Source organism: Clytia hemisphaerica, unplaced genomic scaffold (genome assembly GCF_902728285.1).
Source record: "Clytia hemisphaerica strain Z4C2 unplaced genomic scaffold, Clytia hemisphaerica genome assembly, whole genome shotgun sequence".
NCBI lineage: Eukaryota > Metazoa > Cnidaria > Hydrozoa > Leptothecata > Clytiidae > Clytia > Clytia hemisphaerica.
In genome coordinates this window covers 106,573-129,025 of record NW_027103321.1, presented here as the reverse complement: position 1 = coordinate 129,025, position 22,453 = coordinate 106,573, and the positions used below count along the sequence as shown (strand labels likewise).

General features: G+C 35.5%; 3 protein-coding genes across 4 annotated transcripts; 1 reads left to right on the top strand and 2 right to left on the bottom strand.

The window, feature by feature from the left end:
• The first annotated feature begins 1,836 nt into the window (after nucleotides 1–1,836).
• Nucleotides 1,837–5,529, top strand: LOC136815018 (uncharacterized). Of its 2 annotated transcripts, XM_067071455.1 has the most exons (6): nucleotides 1,837–2,301; nucleotides 2,528–2,621; nucleotides 2,827–2,988; nucleotides 3,173–3,476; nucleotides 3,744–3,881; nucleotides 4,012–5,529. In XM_067071455.1, exons 1-5 carry the CDS (start codon nucleotides 1,861–1,863, stop codon nucleotides 3,844–3,846), a joined length of 1,104 nt encoding a protein of 367 aa, XP_066927556.1. In that variant the 5' UTR covers nucleotides 1,837–1,860; the 3' UTR covers nucleotides 3,847–3,881; nucleotides 4,012–5,529. The 2 variants fall into 2 exon arrangements, with proteins under 2 accessions (XP_066927556.1, XP_066927562.1); XM_067071461.1 differs by lacking the exons at nucleotides 3,744–3,881; nucleotides 4,012–5,529 and having other exon boundaries at nucleotides 3,138–3,229.
• Nucleotides 5,530–6,500: 971 nt separating this feature from the next.
• On the bottom strand, nucleotides 6,501–7,962 carry LOC136815093 (U8 snoRNA-decapping enzyme-like). The gene is made up of 3 exons (XM_067071536.1): nucleotides 7,723–7,962; nucleotides 7,130–7,399; nucleotides 6,501–6,796 (listed from the first exon to the last, which is right to left on the bottom strand). The coding sequence occupies exons 1-3, from the start codon at nucleotides 7,900–7,902 to the stop codon at nucleotides 6,584–6,586; spliced, it is 663 nt and encodes a 220-aa protein (XP_066927637.1). The 5' UTR covers nucleotides 7,903–7,962; the 3' UTR covers nucleotides 6,501–6,583.
• A 453-nt stretch (nucleotides 7,963–8,415) lies between these two features.
• Nucleotides 8,416–22,395, bottom strand: LOC136815080 (trafficking protein particle complex subunit 9-like). Its single transcript, XM_067071525.1, has 20 exons — nucleotides 21,748–22,395; nucleotides 20,902–21,337; nucleotides 20,568–20,645; nucleotides 16,994–17,122; nucleotides 16,726–16,804; nucleotides 16,485–16,578; nucleotides 15,913–16,074; nucleotides 14,326–14,444; nucleotides 13,843–13,928; nucleotides 13,479–13,605; nucleotides 13,037–13,232; nucleotides 12,863–12,942; nucleotides 12,373–12,640; nucleotides 12,132–12,232; nucleotides 11,972–12,038; nucleotides 11,813–11,870; nucleotides 11,350–11,503; nucleotides 10,880–10,978; nucleotides 10,554–10,672; nucleotides 8,416–8,719 (listed from the first exon to the last, which is right to left on the bottom strand). The coding sequence occupies exons 1-20, from the start codon at nucleotides 22,344–22,346 to the stop codon at nucleotides 8,429–8,431; spliced, it is 3,342 nt and encodes a 1,113-aa protein (XP_066927626.1). The 5' UTR covers nucleotides 22,347–22,395; the 3' UTR covers nucleotides 8,416–8,428.
• Nucleotides 22,396–22,453: the final 58 nt, after the last annotated feature.

The window sequence follows — 22,453 nt, the reverse complement described above, 5'->3', positions numbered from 1 at the left end:
TTTTGAGAAATTAAGGAAAACGTGCTGCATGATGCCATTCTTGATGACGTCATAAAACTTAAAATTACTATTTAATGAGCTTTTAACGAAAAAAAATTGATGTGTTCATGCTACCTAGTAACCCTAAAAAGCTTTAGAACAGCATCTCTCATTTTTATATGTACTATATGCTCATAGAAAAACAAATTCCTTACAGTTTAATGATAAGTTAATGTACGCAAGAAGTTTTCCCTGGATTTTAGAAGGGGAACACACTCAACCATAGAGTTGTATAATAAGTTAAGGGGATGGGTAAATAGTGCGATCTAATCAACATTTCTAAATAAAAAATTCTTAGTTTAGTTAGTTAGCTTAGTTCGAGGAAGAAATGGTTTTAATTGCATTCCTTGAAAAAATTAAAAACATTTCATTTACATTCAATTCACTCAAGTACTTGATTCACTCTAACTTACATTACAAATACTGTGCCAAAAGCGGAATGTGTAATTAAAGTTGGCAAAAAACATAATATGATTTTCTAAGAAATCATCATTTGGCAGATTGATAAAAGAGAACCATGAACGTAGGATTAGTCAAATCATGTTGTTTGCGTTTGTTTGTTGACATTGCAGTGACAAAGATGATTGAATGACTTTCACACAATCAGAAAGAGTATTGAGCTACATTAGTTGAACTTAGCTTTTGAACAAGGAATCATTTTTTTGACGACAGGAGCTGTACATATTTCTACATATGTTTTTAATATATTTCAAAATTTTGGTAATGCGTAATGTCCGTTTCATGGCTTTTTTTTACAACCCTTCTTTCAAGCACTTAATTTCTTTGTTGTTTTCGATTAAAAATTATCGTTAACATAATCCAGATGGTAGTTGACTTAAGGGCTCTGACCATAGTGAATTTTTCATAATTGCCGTGTTTGAAATGTATTTTCTGGACTGATGTAACCAACAAAACTATGGCATGTTATACATTTTCTGTTAGACAAACTATTCCTGAATCTGAAAATTCAAAAATTGCAATGAAAAGATCTGATGAAGAAGAAAATGAAGACTTTTGCGAGGAAGAGTATTTCAACTTTGAAGAGCTTAGTTTCGGCGAAGAAAAAACATTATGAAAAATTTTTCGCAGTAGATGGTGTATCTTTTACCAAACAATAAAAATTTTTGCGGAAAATTTTTGTAAATGCTTCTTTGTCTCGAAATCTTCAAAATAGTGGTTTTTCATCAATTTTTCATCTTGATTTTGCTTAAAAAAACAGTCATAACTTTTGACACATCTTTTTAGAAAAATTTTCCGCAAAATTTAAAATAGTTCAATTCTTTGCGGACAGTTGATGCAACATATTATTAACGTTTTTTTAAAGTTCATAACGTCATTTCTGCAATTAAATTCTTAATTACTCTGAAGGGATTTGATTAAAAAGCTATTTATAAAGGTAATTCTTTGTTGAAAGTGTAAAAGAACTTAAAACATAACTTTTATGTTCAAATACTAAAACCAATTTTCCGACTATGGTCAGAGCCCTTAAGCTTTAAGAATAGTTTTACTATAGCATGTCCTAGTATAGACTTGTAAACAAGTCTGTTATTTACCACGCGCAACAAAATTTAGGAGTCGGGTACTGGCTAGGTATAATCGGTAAAACGTTCACACGGGAATTAGCGCGCGAGAGAGAAGGAAAATAACATTTTGAAATTTTGAAATTTGAGAATATCGTTCTAGATACAGTTTCCCGATTTTACCACTCTAGTAAGATTTTCCGGTGTGTGATGTTTTTCATTCAACGACTATACTAGTCTAGTCCTAGTATTATGGTATATCTTGTATCTTGTACTAGAATATCAACTTGTTATTACTAAGATGTCAGGAGAACAGCCACAAGATGCGATGGATGCAGAAATAGATGTCATTATCTATCCTGCTGTAGCATGTTTTGGAATAATTATCCTGATTATCATGTGTCGTTGCTGCTTTTCCCGTTTATGCTGGGAACCATGTACGAAATGGTGTTGTATCAAACCAATGTTACGTTCGCCAAATCCCTTGAAAATATCATCTACAAGTAAAGAATCAATGTGTTTCAAAGATTTTCAAACATGTATGGGTTGTTTATATCTATATAGTCCAATCGACTGTCGACGGATGAGCCAGATACAAATGTATGAAGCCATTCATCGATATAATGAACCTGGTAATCGACCACCGATGTTTCATGATCTCATTGATCACATTGCAAATGATGAACTTATATCCTTGATGTTGGAAGAGATCAATGCAGCAAACCCTCAACTATTCCTCAAGGTAACTACTTGAGTAAAGGTAAAAGCCAGCTGCGGTAAAAGGCTTCAGAGGGATCTGTCTAGAGCCCGGGGGTTCTAAAGTTCCTATTTTTCATTCCTTTCAAAAATCATCAATCATTTCCCTCGAAAATACAGTTTTTATTAGCAGATGCCGAGAATTAATTTGAAAACTAACTGTTCACGTTTTACGTCTCAACATCCAAATAGAATCTCTCTTTTCATTTGAGGTTTTGCCAACTGGAAGTTTGAGAGAACAGTCAGGCAAGATTCTACCGTCCACATCTGTTTTGGCGTCTGACCACGATCTAATGCTGATTCCAGGTACGTATTACTATGGCAACCCGATCCCTTTTTTTTTGTCGTCTCGTTCAAATTTTGAACAGTCCTATACTGAGGGTATACTTAGGATGTCGCTCAGGCCAGTCCAGACTATCCATTTACACAGTATTGGGTGTACACTGAGATCTGCTTTATCAAAACCCTTACATATAAGAGTCTTATCTCTCATCATTCTTCTCATCATAAGGTGATGTAGACGTAGGACAGCCTGGTTGTGGACAAAGAAATGCTTTTGAATTGGTTCCTTTGAAAGATGAGCCTGGTTATGTTTGGCTTAGATTGAATCGAAATGACTTGACAGATGTTTGGACCAATTTGTGTTTCCAAAAGCAAGACCAAGATGGAACAGGTAAGAATTGTTTAAAGCAGCGAAAGTCAGTCAATCAGTTCCAGTTCTCACATTCCCAGCATCACCATAGTTACACCGCTCTCACAGCCCCGACGTAGAACTTTTTCCTACAGTGGGGATAAACATTTATATTGAAATACCATTACTAGGGTTGCTTGATATATTGGCTTGAATTAAATCATAGTGTCTTTCTACCTGTCACAACTTGCCGTTTACAACCAAATTCGTAACACTTTGAACGTGTCGACATCTGTTCAAAAATATATCACTGACATGACGATCACAAAATATCCCAATGAATGCTGCCAGTGTTGCTGCGAGTGCGTGAAAAATACATGTTGTGGTCAACTACAAATCAACGAATTCATCATCGAGAGGAATGGACCCGCCCTAACTCTTATTGTACGCCCAAAGTATGGAGAAGAGATGACGCATGTCGATTTCACTTTTGGTATTTTTTTGCCCACAATTTCCAGACGATTTTCAACGTAATTTTCTTCTATTCTTTAAAAAACCTTTGTCTCCCCATTAAAATACACATAAATATTACCTTCTAACTGCTTGTTTAATTTAGACATTTTGATCGATGATAGTTGTAGTACTGCTAAAGTCTACTCATTTTATATTACGTTAAGTTAATAGAACTGGTCAAATCAAAAGATTCTAAAAATTAGCGTGAAATTTTATCAACAATCTTTTCATCAATTGTACAAATACCTTTAAAATCCACAGGGATAAACATATCATTCTTTTAGATTTTTTCAAAAAAAGGAGACGGAACAGAGAAAGACCGTATTACTGGCCAAGCGAAGAGATAGTCAACAAAATCAAGCGAACTGGTTGTCATATAGTACCTAAACCTTCTTACAAAGGTCTGACAGTCATTGAAAAAGGTAAGATGTCCATCAAAAGTACGCCTGAAAAAAATCAGTTCTACAGTATCAATTACCATCAAATGTTGTCTTTCTATGCGGTTCTCTGATAAAATGAATCCTCTCATATCTATATCCTTTTCATTTTCAGAGCAAGGGCTGTTGGCCAATTATGCTGTCTTAGAATGGCGTATGTCATTCTCGATGGCCGAAGCAATTCTGTTCGATGTTCTACCAGAAATTGCAAAAGAAGCATTTCTAGCTTTCAAAGCGACCATCAAGTTACATGTTAACAACATAGCAGACGAATACGGGGTGTTCCATAAAGTCCAGTCCTACTTCTTAAAAACTGTGCTTTTCCTTGTCACCGAATCAACAGAATCTGCTTTTTGGAATACTGAGATCCATCTTCCTGGATATAATTCAAGAGCAAGCACGGAGAGAAATAATCATAGGAGAGAAACCTCACCGGAAATGATTCCGATGTCGAATTTGACTTCGAGGAGTATAGTTCTTGAAATGATTGACGAAGATGAAGACACTTCCTCATCAAGTGAAGACTCGCCCTTGATTGCAGATGACACCGAAAATTCAAATCCAAGTCGATCGGGCTACGACAACTTAGGTTTACAAGATCCTGAAGCCATTCGGAGAAGTGAAGAAGCGATACAGCGAGAGGAGGAAGAGAAGAAGGAAGCACTCCGTGAAAAACGAAGACAAGAGCGCACTATTTGTTTTTATAAAAAGCTCATGGATAAATTATTAGCCGTTTTTGAGAAAGATAAACATCTTCCCCATTACTGGAATCCGAAGATCGAACTTTTCACCAGACAAGTGTACAATGAAAAAGACTACGATTTCATCTTGAACCGATTGAACACCATTCGGAAGGACTACCTAAACCATCTTGCAGACGACTGGTTGGAATTTCAACGTATATTAACATACACTTGCTGTGAATTTTGTTTACCTGGACACCGCCCTGCTAAATATATTCCACTTCAAAAAACTATTCGATGTTATTGCTGTAGTATTAATGTTGGAAATGAAGGCACTGATCGTAATTGGGACATGGATCCATCTCGGCTTTACGTTTATTAAAAGAAACTCCACGAACGGTTGAGCAGTAGGTCAAAACTCGCATTATTTTGATGGTTTTGTTTAGGTTGATATCATTTTCCAATCTCGTACCCAGAGTTTGATCGTTTGCTTACTCAACAAGCTTTTTCACATTGAATTGACACTGATGTGGAGCAAGATTGGTTAGGAAAAGGGAAAGAAAACAATTTTTTGTTTATTCAGCACAAAATCGAACAATATAACAATAGGAGCCACTGGCTTGATATAAGACATGATATGAAAAGGGAACATTTATGTAAACCTAAACCTTTAATGAATCATTTTTCATGTAATTTAAATTGAAATTGCATTAGTGAGGTAATTAAGTTATTTTTGTAATGTACTTTAGCCTTATCATTATCAAACACCACCAGCACCGGCAAAAAAACTTCATCACGCAAACCGTTGGCGCATCCTAACGTTGCTTTGTTCAATTCCGAATTATGAAATTAAATTTTTTACGAAAATTTTATCACATTTTTGAAATATTTTTTATATTTTCCGTAATAATAAGTTGCAAGAATTTTTCCAATATTTTTCAAACCGTTCAACCATACTTCTCTACAAATTCATTTAGATAAATCAAATCGAAAAAAGAAATTAAAATTCCAACCAAGCCAGCCATTTTTATATCAATTGTAAGGCGAGTCCCATTTTTCAGGTTTATTCTAAAGAATTACTTTCGGGTACCTAATTAGGCTACGTCATATTTTCCTTCGTTTCGAGCGTAAAACTCCTACTCTTCGGGCTATGAGCACTGCTCTTGTTTTGAATATTGAAATTCTCCAGATAAATCGCATGCGCACTGAGGTTTTAGTGAAACAATAGAGAGTTTCGAAACCTAAGCCAATCAGCTGTGTTTTAAACATTTTTTTATTTAAAATCTCTATTGATAAACATCTTTTGTGAATGTTGTCTATTATGTTTAAACCTATTAATAAGCAATTCCCGGTGGGGGTCACTAGTGGCCGCCTATAGCAGTGCCTATAGAACAAGAGTAAGGCCTAAAAGCCTGGATCTGTCTATTGTGTAGACTAGTACCTAATAAGCTTTACCCCAATAAGTAATTTTTCGAAAATTTTCCACCCAGGACAACCTGGGTTATTCCGGCGGCACGATGATGTAATAACAGTCATTGTACTGGGCCCAGTGTCGAAAAAGAACACCTTTAGAGATATTGCATTTGAAAATTACATTTGAATATTACATTTGAAAATTACATTAGATTTGAATATTACATATGAAAATTACATACGAAGATTACTACATTCTGTATTGCTACAGAATTATGCAATATTGTGGATTCCCAAAAATAAAAAAATAGATACCTATAACTTAAAAAAGAACTTATTCAAAAAGCTAGTAACCAAAAACAGATGCAGAACCCGCACAGAATAGGGTGTGCATTTTGAAGAAAATATACACTGAAATATCAAAGTATTGAAAAAAGGTAAAAAGCATACCTTCGACTGAACCCAAATACAATTGAAGTTTATAGTGCATGGAGTAAAGGGAGGCACTGTAAAAGCGAATATATTGCAATGTTAAACTGTAACGAAAATATTCACATCATTAAGATTATAAGATTAATGTACCTTCAAATATTATGGTGAAGTGTAAGGGTTACTTAATGGATCAGAGATACGACTGTTTTGAATATATTGGTCGAGTTCTTTCTCACTCAACAATTCTTTAACTCTGATGCAGTCAAGAAGTTGCTTGCGTGCGCATCCAATGAAATTGTTCTTCAAGAAAGCGGCAAACCCTCCACGACTCGTACTGAATGAGTACAAAGGAACACGGATCACTCCAAGAACCTGTTGGGAAAAGAAAGATTTGAAAGAAATCACTTTTTTTATTTCCGTGAGGTAACGAGTGCAGGTAAGAATGGGATGTGGGTTTCGGTGGGAGTTTTATGTTTGTGTGAATTGGACTTTAAAGCCGAAATTCCTCAACAATCTTTTCTCTTTTCTTTCGAGCTTAGTTCATCCAGATAATTCCCATCATAAATCTGCTAAAAAATCTAGTTTCAAGAAATCAAAAGAATGTCGAAGTCTGCGGAGTCAAATATATATGAATCTATCTTCTTCAAAAATTGAAACATAAATCCCAATAATAGCTTGAAAGATGTATCAAGAAAGTTTATTTACCTCAAAGCCTTCAAATGGTTCCTCCTCAGGTCTTCGCTCGATCAATTTGAAGTCGTCAAAAGTGACCTTCTTACAGAAAAAGTGTAGACAATATTTCCTTTCTTCAAACTGATAGGTGAACATGTAGTCTTTCGATTGCACCTCAAAATCATTTGGTAATTCTCCCATCTCTTCCAGCAATTCGCGTTGAAGGCCAGCTTCCAATGATGCATCTTCATCGTCGATGAAGCCTCCAGGGAAACCAAGACGACCATCGAATCGCATCTGCATCTAAACGTTTGAAAAAAACGACGTCAAATGGTACTCAATAAATCTCTGATTGAAAGTTAAGAATCTGAGCTTTGACATTTTTAAAAAAGTTTCTAAGATATTCAAAATTCGAATACAGTGGACTCCCTCTAATTTGATCTTCCATTATTGGAACCTGTCTATCATTCGAAACTTTCTATAATTCGATCTCTCTGTAATTCGAACCTTTCCATCATTCGAACCTTTCTATAATTCGAGCTCTCTGTAATTCGAACAAATTGACTTTCCGCCCGAGTTAACTGAATTACATTACAGTATACGGTGGTGATGAAGAATGTGCATACCATAACAGTAGTTTTGATTGGGTTGTGTTTATCATTAAAGAGAAAAACATCGGGCGGTAGGGCGGCATATAACATCAAGTGTGCACAATGCCGCCATTCAGGTCCAAGTTGTTCACTCTCTTCACGACTGATTGGCGTATAAGTGAAAGTGGTGGGCTGCGATTGCTCTGCTGATGACATTTCAAATTCTTATTTACTTTTAGTACTATAAAATACAGTGTGTCGGGACATACACGAGTTGGAAGGGAAATAAGATGCTTATTTCAAAAGAAAAATCGTTACAAATCAAAAACCATACCTAGACGTGTGGAATGCACATGGACAATTAATAAGACAATGGAAACGCTAGCCAAGCGTAACTAGAAATCTTAAATTACAATAAAAAAGCCAATTATTTTGATCAAAAAATACAAATTATGTCTCTTTATCCATAAAAAAATCAAGTTCAATTTATACAACAAAAAAGTGACATGGAAAAATGGCCAGTACTAAAATCTAACTGAAGAAGAGTGTGCCTTACATTTAAAAAGAATCAAATTTCGGTTTCATGTTTGGACATTATATCATACAATGATGATTGAAAATTCCTACAGATTCAATAAAGTTTAAAAGGCTCATTCTGATGGAAAAGATTCTCCATCATAAAAATTAAATGTAGAATTTTTGGGAAAAGCATTACAAAGAGATCAACTCCTTAATAATTTCACTACTTCACATTAAGAGCAAAAGTTTGAGCCCAAAAGTCTGCCTCATGGTATTTCAGTTTTTTGCTGACACTCCCTGGACTCAGCGGCGTGGACCACGACATTTTCTTATCGCCATTAGTGGAAGGTGGAGGAGAGCCAGGGACGTTTTCACCAATAGCAAATGCTCGCTGCCGTTTAGGTGTAGGAGTACCGAATTTACGATTAGCTGAACAAGAGATATCAATCATGAATTCTCCTTCGTAAAGGAAAAATAATCCACAAGAGTGCTCGAACGTTTCGCCAGGACATAACTGAAATGAAAACAAAAAATATAGTAAAAAAGCAGTAATTGCTTGGAAACTCATTTGGTATATGATTAAAAGGTGAAGTGATACAATTCTAAATATCTTTTTTAATGACATTAATTAGTTTTATATTTCCGAGAAAAACTGATAAAAAGTATCAAATGTATGTATGACAATACACGTTTTTTTATAACAACCAGTAAAATTGACTCAGGCTGGGCTGTTCTTAATTTTCTGAAAACTTCAGGAAAAAGATGGTCTTAAAATGTTCATATGTCTTTAGAACATTCCATTCATTTGAGCCTGCAATATTCTTAATTCTTTTTAAGCCCCTGTGTGTAACGGTGTTTATTTCTCTTTATTGCCGACCCAAAAAAATATCAGCGTTTTGATTGGTCGAGAGCATCAAGATATTTGCGATATTTCATATTTCTTTAGTCTGGAAATATGACCGCGTTGAACTTTGGGGGACTGGGTAAGCGGCGGAAGAAAAATCAAAACAAAACAGGACTTGGCTGGGAATCAAAGGGAAAAACGCAACAAAAATATGTTCAGATTAACTTTTACTTTGGAGTTCTTCCATAAAAGACACTAAAATCAAATCTGATGAACAAAGAATTAATTATAAAACTACTTGACACGACCCAAATATTTTCAACTTTTGGCAAATTTGTCCGTGTGATAACCAAACAGTTTTTTATCAATGCATACAAAAAAACTTGAAATTCTTCAATATTTGCCAATAAAATTTCTCATAACATAACAAGGAAAGTGTAATGTCTTGTATTAAACCAAATGACGAATGATTTTTATAAAAGTTCTCTCCTAATTCTCGTTCTCGACAACAACGTACGTCATTGACTTTTCAACTCAACAATCATTACAGTACATCTTTCTTCTAAAATTCGAAACATATTGTTTTGCTGTTGAAAAAATGTTGTTCTTTAACAACATTAATTATTCTTTAATTATTACAAGGATACATTTCCATCGTGGGACTTCCTTTCCTCTGCTATTCTTTCCCATGGCCATGTCATCGAAACAAAAACATATAAAAAGACTGAATGTTATCAGTCTGATTAATCCAATGATGGAGGGTTTCCTCTCTATCGAAACAATACTGTACGTCATCTGCATTTTGAATTATCAATCTAGAAACTTTCAAATCTGCAACTCTTCAAAACAAAACTTCTGGATCGAAAATGATCGAAAAATGTTTTCTCTATTTTGTTTTTGTGTGAATATTTTCAGCGGGAAGTTATCGAATGTTTTTGTTCGAATCTAACGTTCGAATTAGATTTTCGAATAAAAACATTCGAATCTACACAGAAGCAGAAGAAGGCGGAAGTAATTTTTAAAACAAAAATAGGACAATTTTTTTGAGTCGACAATAAATTAGTTATCACATGACTTCTCGTGCAATACTCAATATTTTACTCGTTCTGAGATTTTACCGATATTTTTCCTCGCCTAAAGGCTCGGAAAAATATTACGGAAAAATCTCGGAACTCGTAAAATATTTCTCGTATTGCACTCGAAGTCATGCGATAACTAGTACATATTCGTGATCCAATCTTGGTCTTACTAAGTTTGCTCTTAAGTATTGGCTAGAGCTGAGCCTCAGATTATTCTTAAAATTTTTTCTTAGGTCTTGTCCAATATTCAGCCTCATTTTCTTATAAAATTTTTCTTGCAAAAAAGCGTGTAGCTTACTGAAAACCTCAAGAGAAATTGCTGACAAGTCCAGTTTCGATTGCTGGAAAACTTCAACAAAAAGAAAACAAAACATGTTTAGAAGCATGTCTAGGTTGAAAAATTAATCATTTGAAAATTGTGAGACCTTTTTGATGCCTTTATTCATAATTCCAGAAGGTAGACAGAGTTGGTTCATCGCTTCCACGCTACGATGGCATCTTTGGTATGGGTTGACGTGTAATGTGATATCATCTATGTCCAATTCTGTCGTGGAAAGAAAATTTCATTATTTTTCCAATCAGAAAGGCGCAAATGGCCTAAATCAAAATTTCATGATTCTAATTAAAACTTCCCTAATACAAGGGGGAATTTAATTGCTGAAAGGACTTGGCGTGTGAGCGTTGTAGACCTGGGTTAAAGTAAAATAACAGCTTGATAAGTAATGAAAAGTGCATGTATAAAGGAACATACCATGAAAATTAGTAAGTACCACAGAAATGCAGACCATGCTATTTTTTGGAATCGGAAGAAATTCCCCATCTTTTATTCGATTATCATTGACTCGAATATCTGTAAGAGAAAGTGTTGAATTGAAAAATAGTATATCTATAGACAGGATTCCAAGAAGAGCATAAACTGGCATAAATCTTATTCACAAAAAAAGGTTTAGCTTCAGAGGTTTAGCGCCTCTTTGATGCCAGTAACAATTCAAATAGTATTTATTTGAAATATTTTGAGTTTTGTTTACCCTTCAAAATTTCCATTGGGACTTAATTTCGCGGATTTTAGCGGATGACACCAAAATCCGCGAAATCCGCGAAATTTTATCCCCGCGAGAGTTTATCCCATTAAAGTATACGAATACACGTCAATTAGAAAAACTCATTATGCAATAAATTCAATTCGTTAGTCCTACAAAATGGTTTAGAAAAACAGCTTACTGATGTTCAAATGTTTTGGCTTCAGCACAGGAACCATTTCTGGTGTGATCTTCAGATTTTGAAAATACGTCACACCACTGTAGTTGGTGTCTTTCAACCTCCATTTGAAGCAAATTGATTGGCTCACAAACTTCTCGTAAACATCTTCTATGGTCTGCAAAATAAAAAAAGACCATCATTATTTGCTACTACAAAAAATACAAAAAAACGACATTACCTTTGTCAAAGTGATGAAACAAAGAAAAAATATGTCTGTTTTTACCAACATTTTGTAGACTGGCCGTGGGTATTTCTGATATCTATCGGATATTTGAGATTGTTGGTAGGACATTTCTGATAATTATCTTGGGTAAAGGTCGATTAAATTAACACGACATAAGGTATTTGGATCCAAGACACATGGTTGAAACGTTTCTTAACAACAGCAGTTAATTTTTGATTATTAGCTCAATAAAAATCAAACCTGTCTTTTGAACTTGGGAGGGAGCGGTAAGGAGATCCTTGGAAAGCTGACTTCCACGCTGTAGAAAGAAATGAAGTCAGTGAATCGGTTGAACGGGAAATTTTGAACTTAGAAGAAGGATAAATTTGAAAACTTAGAGGAGAGGGTATAAAATTTCACCTCGTCTTCTTTTTGGATTCCAATACAATGTCTAAATCCTCCAGTAGTGTCGAGAAGGAGCTGATATCTAAACAAGAAAAAAAAACAAATTCAACAAGGATTCCCCTTAACATCATTGAAGGAACTTTATTAGATAAACGAATAAGCAACCATTAATTACCTGCAGTTTCAGGGTCATTATTTTCTACGGCACACACGACGTTCATTGATATCGAAGTCATATTTTCAACATCAAAGCAAATCAAACAAAGGTCAGGTTGTCTAAAAATAAAAGTATGGCACAAAAGCATGAATATAAACATTTAACATGAAAGTTATAGCGTAACAACACTTCCAGAACATTGAAATCTGCAAAAGATATATAAACTGAAGTTCTCGAAATATCAAACTACTACACTAACCTTTCAATTTCAAAGAGCTCTAGGTTAGAGAACTCAAGTGATGGCATGACTTTAATTATGGTCACCCAATAAATTTCCCTGGTGTATCCTCCTTGTTCACCTTCTTCGCAAGAGTATGACATGATGAGCATCGTTTCAATCTTATCTTTGTTATTGTACAGTTTCCACGAAGCTTCGGGCATGATAACCACATCAAGGTGTATGGAATCTCCAGGAGCTAATGGTAATTGCTTTTGAACTTGCTCTTCGTTGAAAATCACATTCACCTCTAGTAGGGAAAAAATATCTTAACAATCACAGCCTCTCTGAAAGCATTTTACACATTTTCTACAAGAGCCAATAAGTTTGGAGTCATAGTCCTGATAATCAGCATCTTTTGAAATCCGTGAATTTCACCCTTGTGTTCTAATAAAGATATTCTTACAAAAAAAAAGAGTAATGTCGTAAAAAGGGGATCATAGCTTTTTCTAGTGAAAAATCCAAAAAAAACCTTTTGGTTTATTCAGTTTGATGTCAAGCTTTGTCACCGCAACTTTCCCAGCATTTTCCAGCGTTACTTGTCCTGTACAGCTAAAAGAAAAGAGAATAGAAAATATAAGACGAATTAAGGGTTTCTCTAGGTCCCTCCTAAGGTTCGGCTTTGAAGTTATCGAATATACTTTACCTGTGTCCACGATAGAGGTTTGCTGATGTAAAAAGCGTTTGATAATGTTTATCTTCAGGATTGAGTGAACTTGAATTCGGCGCTCGTGGTAAAGTGCTACTCAGTTTCAGGATGGGAAGCATAGGAGTGACTTCCACTGTGATTGGTTCGGGAAGAAGCACCACGTTCGAAATTCCCAATACTTCTACACGGTAACCTGCATACGAAGGAATAACACTTCACTTTTGTTGTTGTGGTCGGCTTCATGAGTATTCATTATTTCAAAAGTTCTGAGATAAAGGAATCGCAGTAACCGACTGTGGACTGGAAGTCATTTCGAAATAAATAATTATATAGAAAACGACAATTTGAAAAATTAATATGAAAATTAATATTTTGCAGTTATATAGCGACTACTGTCAATTCATTTTTTAGAAAATTTTGGAGGACACTATAATATTACCTTTGATACTCAGTGAACCAGGTTTGATAGGAGTGCCAAGCAACATGAAAGGAAAACTGCCGGAATCTGCTGGCAATGCAAGTGTCGCTGGATGCGCTTCGAATTCCGTACCCTCGGTAATTAAAGTCTGTCATAAAAAAGAAAAATTCAATGTGTCAGACTTTAATTTTGTGTGACCCAGATCCATTCTTTGAGTAATTGGTATTCGGAGAAGGAGGTGACTTTGCATTAAGTTCAAGCGCAGAATGTTCTGATCGGGTGTCGATTGCAATATTAGTAAACCGAGTTGCCAAATGATTATTAGATACTAGCGATACGAAGAGAGACTGGGAAAAAAGAGAATGGATAAAACTATATTTTATACCATGTTATTGACTTTAATTTCAGCGGGTAGAGGGTTATCCACAACCATAGCAACTTCCGAAACGTCACCAGAAACCCAAATGATGTCTGAAAAATGAAATTAAACGATGGAAATAAGATCCTACCTTAAGGGGACTATATTAAACGGGAACTAATTTTCGCGGTCGGAGTAAACCGAAAAATTCGCATTTCACGGGGATTAATTTTCGCAGTTTTGACCTATTTAGTACATTTCTTTCATTTTCTTAGGAATTTTTCAAATTTTTATGTCACCATAATCATCTAAGATGACAAATGGCCAAATTTATAATTCGCGGGTTCAAATTTTCGCACAGTTTTGCCGAAAAACAACGAAAAAAGCGGAAATCAATTCTCGCGAAAATTAGTTCCCTTTTAAGGTAAATCCAGTGTTGACGAACCAAATGTCAACGAAAAAATTTGTCAAAAAGAACTTCGCACTTGACTAGTACAAAGAGTGACTAACCTCCTTCATCCTTCTTCATCTTCGAGGAAAGGGCCGAAAAAATGAAAGGACCGTCACTTTCTGCTTTCTTCACTTTTAAAGGTTGCAAATAATGGGCCAATCTTTTCGCAGCGAAATCTCTAAAAGAAATACAGTTGAAATAAAATGACAGTGTAAAACAGGGGGGGGGGGCAAGCAGTTAGTACACGACACCCATGACACTTAGTACCGTGGTGGGTCCATTTTTCAAATTTTCAAAATGCAGTTAGTACACCTGTGTACTAACTGCCAAAAGGGGTGGTGTATACAGAGTTTTGGAAGAAAAAAGGTGTATTAACTGTTTTCAAAACGAGAATTTTAAACTAGATTTCTCAGATTTTTACTGTTATCAGTTTATGAGAGGTTTATGGTTCTATCTTTTTTATGTATCTTCTTTCTAGGACAGTCAGGAATACTTTTTAACAGCTTGACACATAACATTACAAGGAACTCTTAGAACTCTTAGAAATATTCAAAATAAAACATTCGAATTTGAAAATTTCGAACTTTCGAACGTTTTCTGTTTTGTTTTGGTAATCCGATCATCCGATCCATAATTGGGAAAAATAGAAAATTATCTAAAGATGGTGGATAAGTTGCTGAACAAACATGCTGTGCTTTCTGTCTAAAAAATGTTTCTGGAAAGTCATTATTGTCACTTTAACTAGGTTTACTAGTGTTTTCATTGACAAACTGGTAAATATTCATTTTGAAAAAAAAATTATTCATCAATTTTTCCCCCCACTGCGGTTGACCTACTCCATAATTTGTTATATTTTTATTTGTTTGAAAGTAGTTAGTGGTAAAAACCTGGTAAAGACAGGTAAAAACGTAAAAATACACCTCATAAAACCTCCCTGGGGTGTGAAATTCACCTGGAATGCACCGTAGAGAGACGGATCCTTATTTTGGGGGGAGGTATATATATTGAGCAAGGTCAAAGACAGTTAGTACACGGTGTACTAAGTGACAGGGGGTGGTGGTGGGGTACAGATTTTTCCAAAAATCAGTTAGTACACATAGTGTTCTGTACTAACTGCTTGCCCCCCCCTGTGTAAAAACGTCTTCAGGGTAAGTATTTAAAATTACATTAATACTATTTTAATCCGATCAATTTTCGGGAATCAGCATAAGATTTCCTGAAATGACCATAAAAACGCCAAAAAACAATTAAAAAATAAGAATTTTGCACCAATTTATTTTTACGAGCCATCGATCTCACGCGATTTCGCGTTTCTCGAGGTTTATTTTGCGAAAATGGCAAAAATTTGTGAAAATGCAAATTAACATCGCAAAAATTAATCCAATTAAATTATTATTACTTTATTATCTTATCAAAGCTAAAACGAAACGTCATGGGTCAAGGCTGGATATATTAGCCCTCAGACCAAGGCGTCATAAAAGGGGGATTAGGCTAGAGTTGTTAGAATTTACTGGGATCTATGATCAAATGACGTCAATTTTATGAGCTCACAAGATAAAGTCTTTGGTCGTTTTTTTCACCGCACTCAATCTGTACTCAATCATCTTGTGCTATAATGAATAAAAGTTATTAAAAACACACCATACCTAATGATTGGTAGAGGGCGGATCAATTGAACAACGTCATCCTTCGTCTCATTAACGAGAGGGCTTGTATCATCAGAAAACTCCTCCAGTAAATCCACCAATTCAGAATGTGTTTCAGGGTTCAAGTGATCCCCATATCTTTCCAAAATGAAACAGAGCAACCTAAAAAAGGTAATAATACCAATGATGTAAAACCCGAATGGTTAAATCGGGCTTTGACGGCTTTGGTAGAATGTAAGTAAAGCCGATCCCTGGTAGGAGTTCCTACCAAGAAAATCATGATACCAGTTTGACAGAAATCGTATTTGACATCTTGTTTTCACCTTCTCAAAAGTACGAGTGCTTGGTTAATTGAAGGACATTATTTAACGTATCTCCTAATATTTGCTTACACAGCATTTTAAAACAAAAAAAAAAGGCTTTCTTACACCGCGCGAGCACAAAATTCTATTTCAAAAGAAATTCTATTGTCTACTCCACGTTGTCAGCATAGAGGTACGGCCCCTTTCTCTTTCTATATCATAAAAAAAAAGAATATGTTTAACAACCCGTTAAGATTTCGATTGATATACCTGACACTGTCCAGCTTGTTTCCTAGCTTTCGCGTGATATTCAACATGTCCAGCAAAATGATCAACTGGATGGATGGCCAGCCTTTATTAGAGTCTAAAAGTTAGCGAAAAAAAACATTTCAGATATCGAACATCGACTTTTCTCTATTGTGCGGTACACCCTGACAAGCTGTTACATTGTAGATTTTACATATTCGCTGACAAACTATTCAAAGAATCTTTTGAACAAAGAAGTAGATACCGTGCTTCTTTTCGACGTTGGTGGGTTGTTCCATTTGTAATTTGTATGAAGGACAAACTTCTTGAAGGTAAGACATCGCCTATGATGGAGAACAACAAAATAAGATAATAAAAAGGCTGAATTTGAAGAACATGTGTAGATTTGACCAATGTTCATAATTCAAAAGCAATCTTGAAAAGTACGAGTCTTATTTTAGATTTAAACTTCAAGCAAGTTAAAGGGCAATTTACTATAAATACAACAAAATGCTTATAACATAATAATGAACCTTAGCAAGCGCTGGTTTTCCAGGGTTACTCTGTACGTAATACATGGCGGCACGTCTTCGGTAAAAAGCTGCTTTTCGATGCAATGATAGTTGTTCATGGATGGAAGATAAAACAGATGAAAAGTCGATCTGGAAAAAAAGGAAATCATATATTAAGTACTATATACGGGCACGGCCACCGTTGTTCTTTCAGATGCGATCCTGAAAAAGCGGTAACCAACCCGTAAAAAGCGGTAACCAATCCGTACCGAACAACACTCGCGACAATGGAATGAGTAATTTCTATTTGTCAATTGGAGAAGTTTCATATCTCGGAGCTCCAATTCAACAACTAACAGAGATACGATTATCAACCACCATCAACCTACTTTCATGTCCAACAAAAAAAATCATTTCTGGCGATGCGGAACCATCAATGTACGGTCGTTACAAGAAAACTCTAACCCCCTCGAAATCAAACACACTATTGACAATGTCCGACAAAGTAGACTCGACATATGTTCTTTACAAGAGACACGATTACTCGGTAAAGACTGCTTAGATTTCAAAGACTACCAGATGCACTGGTCAGGATTTGTTCGCAAACGGGAACAAGGTGTCGCACTTATCTTAAAGAAACACAACAGCATCGTTATTGAATCAATCGAAGGTATCTCATCTCGACTTATGTATGCAGATTTATCAGTTTGGGGACTATCCCTTCGAGTTATTGCCGCATATGGCCCGACTGAAAAATCCAGTGATTCAATGAAGGATGAATTCTGGAAAGATCTGAAAAAACTGTCAAATATTGAATGTAAACGACAACTAATTATACTCGGTGATTTTAACGCAACAACCACAGTCATTCGTCATAAAGCCACTTACTTTCATGGTCAATCGCTTGAAGACGCCCAACATAACGACAATGGAAATCGATTGGTTCGTTTCTGTGCAGAATTTCAGTCACCTATTCTGAACACGTACTTTCGACACAAACCCGCAAATTCATATACTTGGTATAGCAACGATAACCGTACCAGAAAGATATATGACCTCGCCATTACCAACAAATTTCTTCAACGCTTTTGTTTAGACTGTCGTGTCCGTAGATCCTATGATTTTCACAGTGATCATAAACTTGTTGTTACACGTTTTAAAACACCAAAACACAAAACATTGTTAAAAACTTCAAAGTATACAAATTCAATATCTAAGAAGTTCGATTTCAAAAACCTCACACGAAATAATAAAGAAAACTTTGTCAAATCCCTAACAGGAAATCTTTCACCTACACAACAAGTATCACCAGAAACCATAATCAAAACCATACAACTATCGGCCGAAGAATTCCTTCCTCGTATCAACAAAACCCAAAAACAACCGTTTCCATGGGATAACGATTATGAACTGAAAGAACTCCTCGAGCGAAGAAAACTATACCACATCAAACACGATAAAAAGCAATATCGAGCAACTCAAAGGAAGATTCGTAAACGAGTATCACTCCTACGAAATAAACACTACGCAAATGAAGCATCTAAGTTTACCGCTGCACAAACTGCTCGTGACATCGCCCAATCCTATAAAATCGCTAAAGAACAAGCGAAAATTCACAGAAAAAAACCCCGCCAATTAGACTGTCCTGGTCTACTCGAACATTTTCGCGACCATTTCAACCCTGATCAACTAAATGTACCCACTTTCACTACCATTACCACGAGATCAACCGTTAGATATAAATGATCTTCCACCCACCATAGATGAAATAACCAAAGCTATTACCAGACTTCGTAATAACAAAGCAAGTTATGATATTTCCGCTGAACTACTAAAACTCAGTCTTGAAAGTAACGAATTCAAAACAACTATCCACAAATCTTTCAATGACATCTGGGAAAATAGAAAAGTTCCAGACTATTTTGGCAAAGGAGAAATAAGTGCCATATTCAAAAATAAAGGCTCTCCCCGTGATCAAACGAAATACCGTGGAATTACCTTATCGAGTATTTTGACCAAAGTACTTGTGAACATTGTTTTGAATAGATGTCTCAACTTTTATGATGATATACTGAATGAAGGACAAATGGGATTTCGACCAGGGAGAGGATGCACGGACGGTATCTATTGTCTGAAAAGAATTCATCAATGGGCGCGAAAACAACAAAAAGAACTTTTTATCGGCATGGTTGATTTGTCCGCTGCTTTCGACCACATCCGTAGAGATTGGCTATTCACCATTGTCCAAGGATACTTTGGAAACCTAACAATGTTCAAAATCATTGAAGATATGTATGATAAAACTAACTGTTCAATGAAAGGTTGTTCTATAATCTTTGAAACTACCTCGGGAGTCAGACAAGGCGGACCCGAAAGCCCTCTTTTATACAATATCTACGCTAACCACACACTTGAAATATTTCAGCAGAGGTGTCGTGAAGCTGGAATTCGATTTGTTGATATCCCCTACAAAATTCCTACTGAAGTCACTGGAACCGAATATGCCATAGCAGGAATTCTACTTCTTTTATGGCTAGGATATGCCGACGACATTGTCCTAGCAGCTTGGTGCATTGGAGATCTCGAGAAAATGATTGAGATATTGAACGAAGTATTTGTTGAATACTGTCTAAAACTCAATCCGGATAAAACCGAAACCCTTATTCTAAACTGGAAATTAGGAAAACCAACTATAAACGACATATATCCACAGTCAATTATAACCTTGAATGGGATCCCAATTAGAAACTCAATATCATTCAAATACCTGGGAGCATTTATCGAATATGACAACAGTTCAACAGGAGATATTGAAATAGAGCATCGCATCACCTCAGCCATTTGCAAATTTTACGAATTGAAACCTTTCTTCACGAATTATAAAATCAAACTTCACACCAGAGTTCTATACCTCGAATCACTTGTTCGCTCCCGTCTCATGTATGGATGTCAGTGCTGGGCATTGACCAAGAAACAATTCGATCATATTGAGAGTCAATATATCAAATTCTTACGTTACCTAGTCAGAGGAGGTAATCAACGCAAACCTGAACTGATTGAATATACAACAAATGATGGAAAAAAAGGAACATTCAAAAAACTACTTTACTCAAATGAGCAAATCAAAAATTTTATCGACCGGCCTTCGCTTTTTAAGTACCTTCAAAATCAGCAATACAACTGGATTGCACACTGCACCCGAGCTTCAAACGAATGCTACATAAAAAAGTTAACTTTCGAACAGTACCACCCTGGTCTAAAAAAGAAACCAGGTGTAACGAATTCGACATACCGTGAAGTCATCAGAGATGCAAAGTTGTATGGACTGAGTGAGTCAGATGCACTCATAATGATGGTGGAAAGAAAATCCTGGCGCTCCACGGGCGCCAACCTCAATAGAGTTTAAAACATATTTATAAATATATTTATTATTTACTATTACTTTTTAACTCTGAGGAAAGATATTATTATTATTATTATTATACCATGGCAAGTTTTAGTATGCAGAGAATACACATAGACTTTTTTTCAATAAAACAAGATTTGAAAGTAAGAGTAGAATTTCGGGGGATCAGCTCCTAGAAACAATGCATACCTTTTCAACTTCATTAAGGTTGGATGAGATAGGGAGTAACAACAAACATTGGATCACTTGTGCCACCTCCAATTTTTTCTGAAATGGAATATTAAAATTTTTGTTATACAGTGGAAACTCTTCAGCTCGAACCTCTATAACTCGCATGTCTCAAACAATTTTTCTAGTTCTTTCAGTTTATTAAGCCTTATAAACCTTACTCCATAACTCGAAATTATACTTAACTCTAACAAACTTATGTTCCCCGTGTGAGTTCGAGTTACAGAGACTCCAGTATACAAAACACGCTATGTGAAGTTAATTTGAATGTAAACTTACTAAACACAACACTAACCTGCATGCGGATGAGAGCTCGAATGAATTTAAAGTGGCTTTCCATTTCTAGTGGTCCAGTCGAACTGAATCTCTTAAAACAACTCAAACATTCGCTATATTTGGCTATCATTCCATTATCATCAAGGATGGTCATATTTCTCAATTGTTCCTCGAACGCGTTGTCCGTAGTTACGTTGATTTGAATGTTGGTTTGATCAATGACTAATCCACGCGTGTAACGGCTTGTTTTGAGGGCTTGATCCCCTATTGTCATGATGTTGGACGCAGCACATACACCTTCCAAACCAGCACCCATCCATAGGTAATCATTAACATTACGTAAATGTTCAACGGAATTGTTATAATGAACCAGAGATTCTGGATACAGACCGGCCATCAAGCACAAGTCTGCCAGTATCTTCTTATTACGTCCTAAACATTTGCGCTTCATTTGTCTAAATAGAAAATTAGCAAACATACACAGATGAAATGAAAAGTGTTCAGTAAAGTTACTTCCTTTTCACAGGTGCTCTTTTAAGGAACAAGACAAGATAATGGTGCAATGGAGAATCCCCCATTGAACCATACAAAAAATCATGTGTCTGGTGGTTTCATTTTTCGTTTTATGGAAAAAAGCGAGCGTAAACCTAAAAACGTTTTGTCTGCTTAATGATGTAAAAAATAAAAAGCCAGTTTTTTATCACCCAGTCAGTACGTGAAGAAATTTTTTTAAGGTTTATCAACCTGATCATGTTGCATTGCATCCAAATCAATGGCCGCAGTAGCACTAAACCATTTAAATAGAGGCTTATTTACAGAAAAAATCTTAAAATTTAAGCTTTCAAAAAAGTTCAAAATAAATTACCTTGTATCAGCATCAGAGATGGTTTGTTCTTGTTCACAAGGAGCTGATGGCATGACCATTCGTTCGAAATTCTCACTGATCTTTTCCACACGTTTAGATTCCAAAATCACAAACAAAGATGAAATAAAATCTGCCACAGCTTTCTCAAACCCATCTGTAATATCCAATTCAGTGATGGGCAAATAAATAATGTCTTTACGTAAATTCTCGATAGATGGGTTTTCAGGTCCAACAATAATACATCTTGAGTCATATAAAAATGATTCATACTGACTGATCAAATTATCAAACCGGTGAACTATTCGGTCATAGTCTTTGGGTTGTTGGACAGGATCATTGGATAGACATGCGACTCCGATGAAACCTAACGGTCTTCTATGAAGCTGGATGCGACCCCATTCCAAAACATCTCTATTATATCCTTTAGTAAACCTCAATAATAACCTTCGATCACTATCTTTAATGGTAGCATATGAGAAAACTCCAAGTTTCCGTAACACAAAATTATGATCCTGATCGGAGCAATTGTAAAATGATCGAACCAATATCATGATTTGGGCATGGTCCACCAAACTGGGACGGAAATTGTAACGCAGCATGTTGTATGTTTGATTTATTTAATGATTTTCAAGTTTTTACCTTTCTCATCTAAAAAAACAAACAAACAAAATAAAACATTGTGAGTATAATATCAAAGTCAAGATCT

What these genes read in the sequence shown, in the direction of transcription:
- LOC136815018 (XM_067071455.1), top strand. Translation starts at nt 1,861, where the DNA reads ATGTCAGGAGAACAGCCACAAGATGCGATGGATGCAGAAATAGATGTC. An exon ending in GCAAGACCAAGATGGAACAG is followed by an intron (nt 2,989 to 3,172) that starts GTAAGAATTGTT and finishes ATTAAATCATAG; the next exon opens with TGTCTTTCTACCTGTCACAA. An exon ending in ATTTCCAGACGATTTTCAAC is followed by an intron (nt 3,477 to 3,743) that starts GTAATTTTCTTC and finishes TCATTCTTTTAG; the next exon opens with ATTTTTTCAAAAAAAGGAGA.
- LOC136815093 (XM_067071536.1), bottom strand. Translation starts at nt 7,902, where the DNA reads ATGTCATCAGCAGAGCAATCGCAGCCCACCACTTTCACTTATACGCCA. An exon ending in CAATCAAAACTACTGTTATG is followed by an intron (nt 7,400 to 7,722) that starts GTATGCACATTC and finishes TCAAACGTTTAG; the next exon opens with ATGCAGATGCGATTCGATGG. An exon ending in AACCATTTGAAGGCTTTGAG is followed by an intron (nt 6,797 to 7,129) that starts GTAAATAAACTT and finishes TTTTCCCAACAG; the next exon opens with GTTCTTGGAGTGATCCGTGT.
- LOC136815080 (XM_067071525.1), bottom strand. Translation starts at nt 22,346, where the DNA reads ATGCTGCGTTACAATTTCCGTCCCAGTTTGGTGGACCATGCCCAAATC. An exon ending in GAAAACCAGCGCTTGCTAAG is followed by an intron (nt 16,805 to 16,993) that starts GTTCATTATTAT and finishes TCTCCATCATAG; the next exon opens with GCGATGTCTTACCTTCAAGA. An exon ending in CTCCCAAGTTCAAAAGACAG is followed by an intron (nt 11,504 to 11,812) that starts GTTTGATTTTTA and finishes TTTATTTTGCAG; the next exon opens with ACCATAGAAGATGTTTACGA.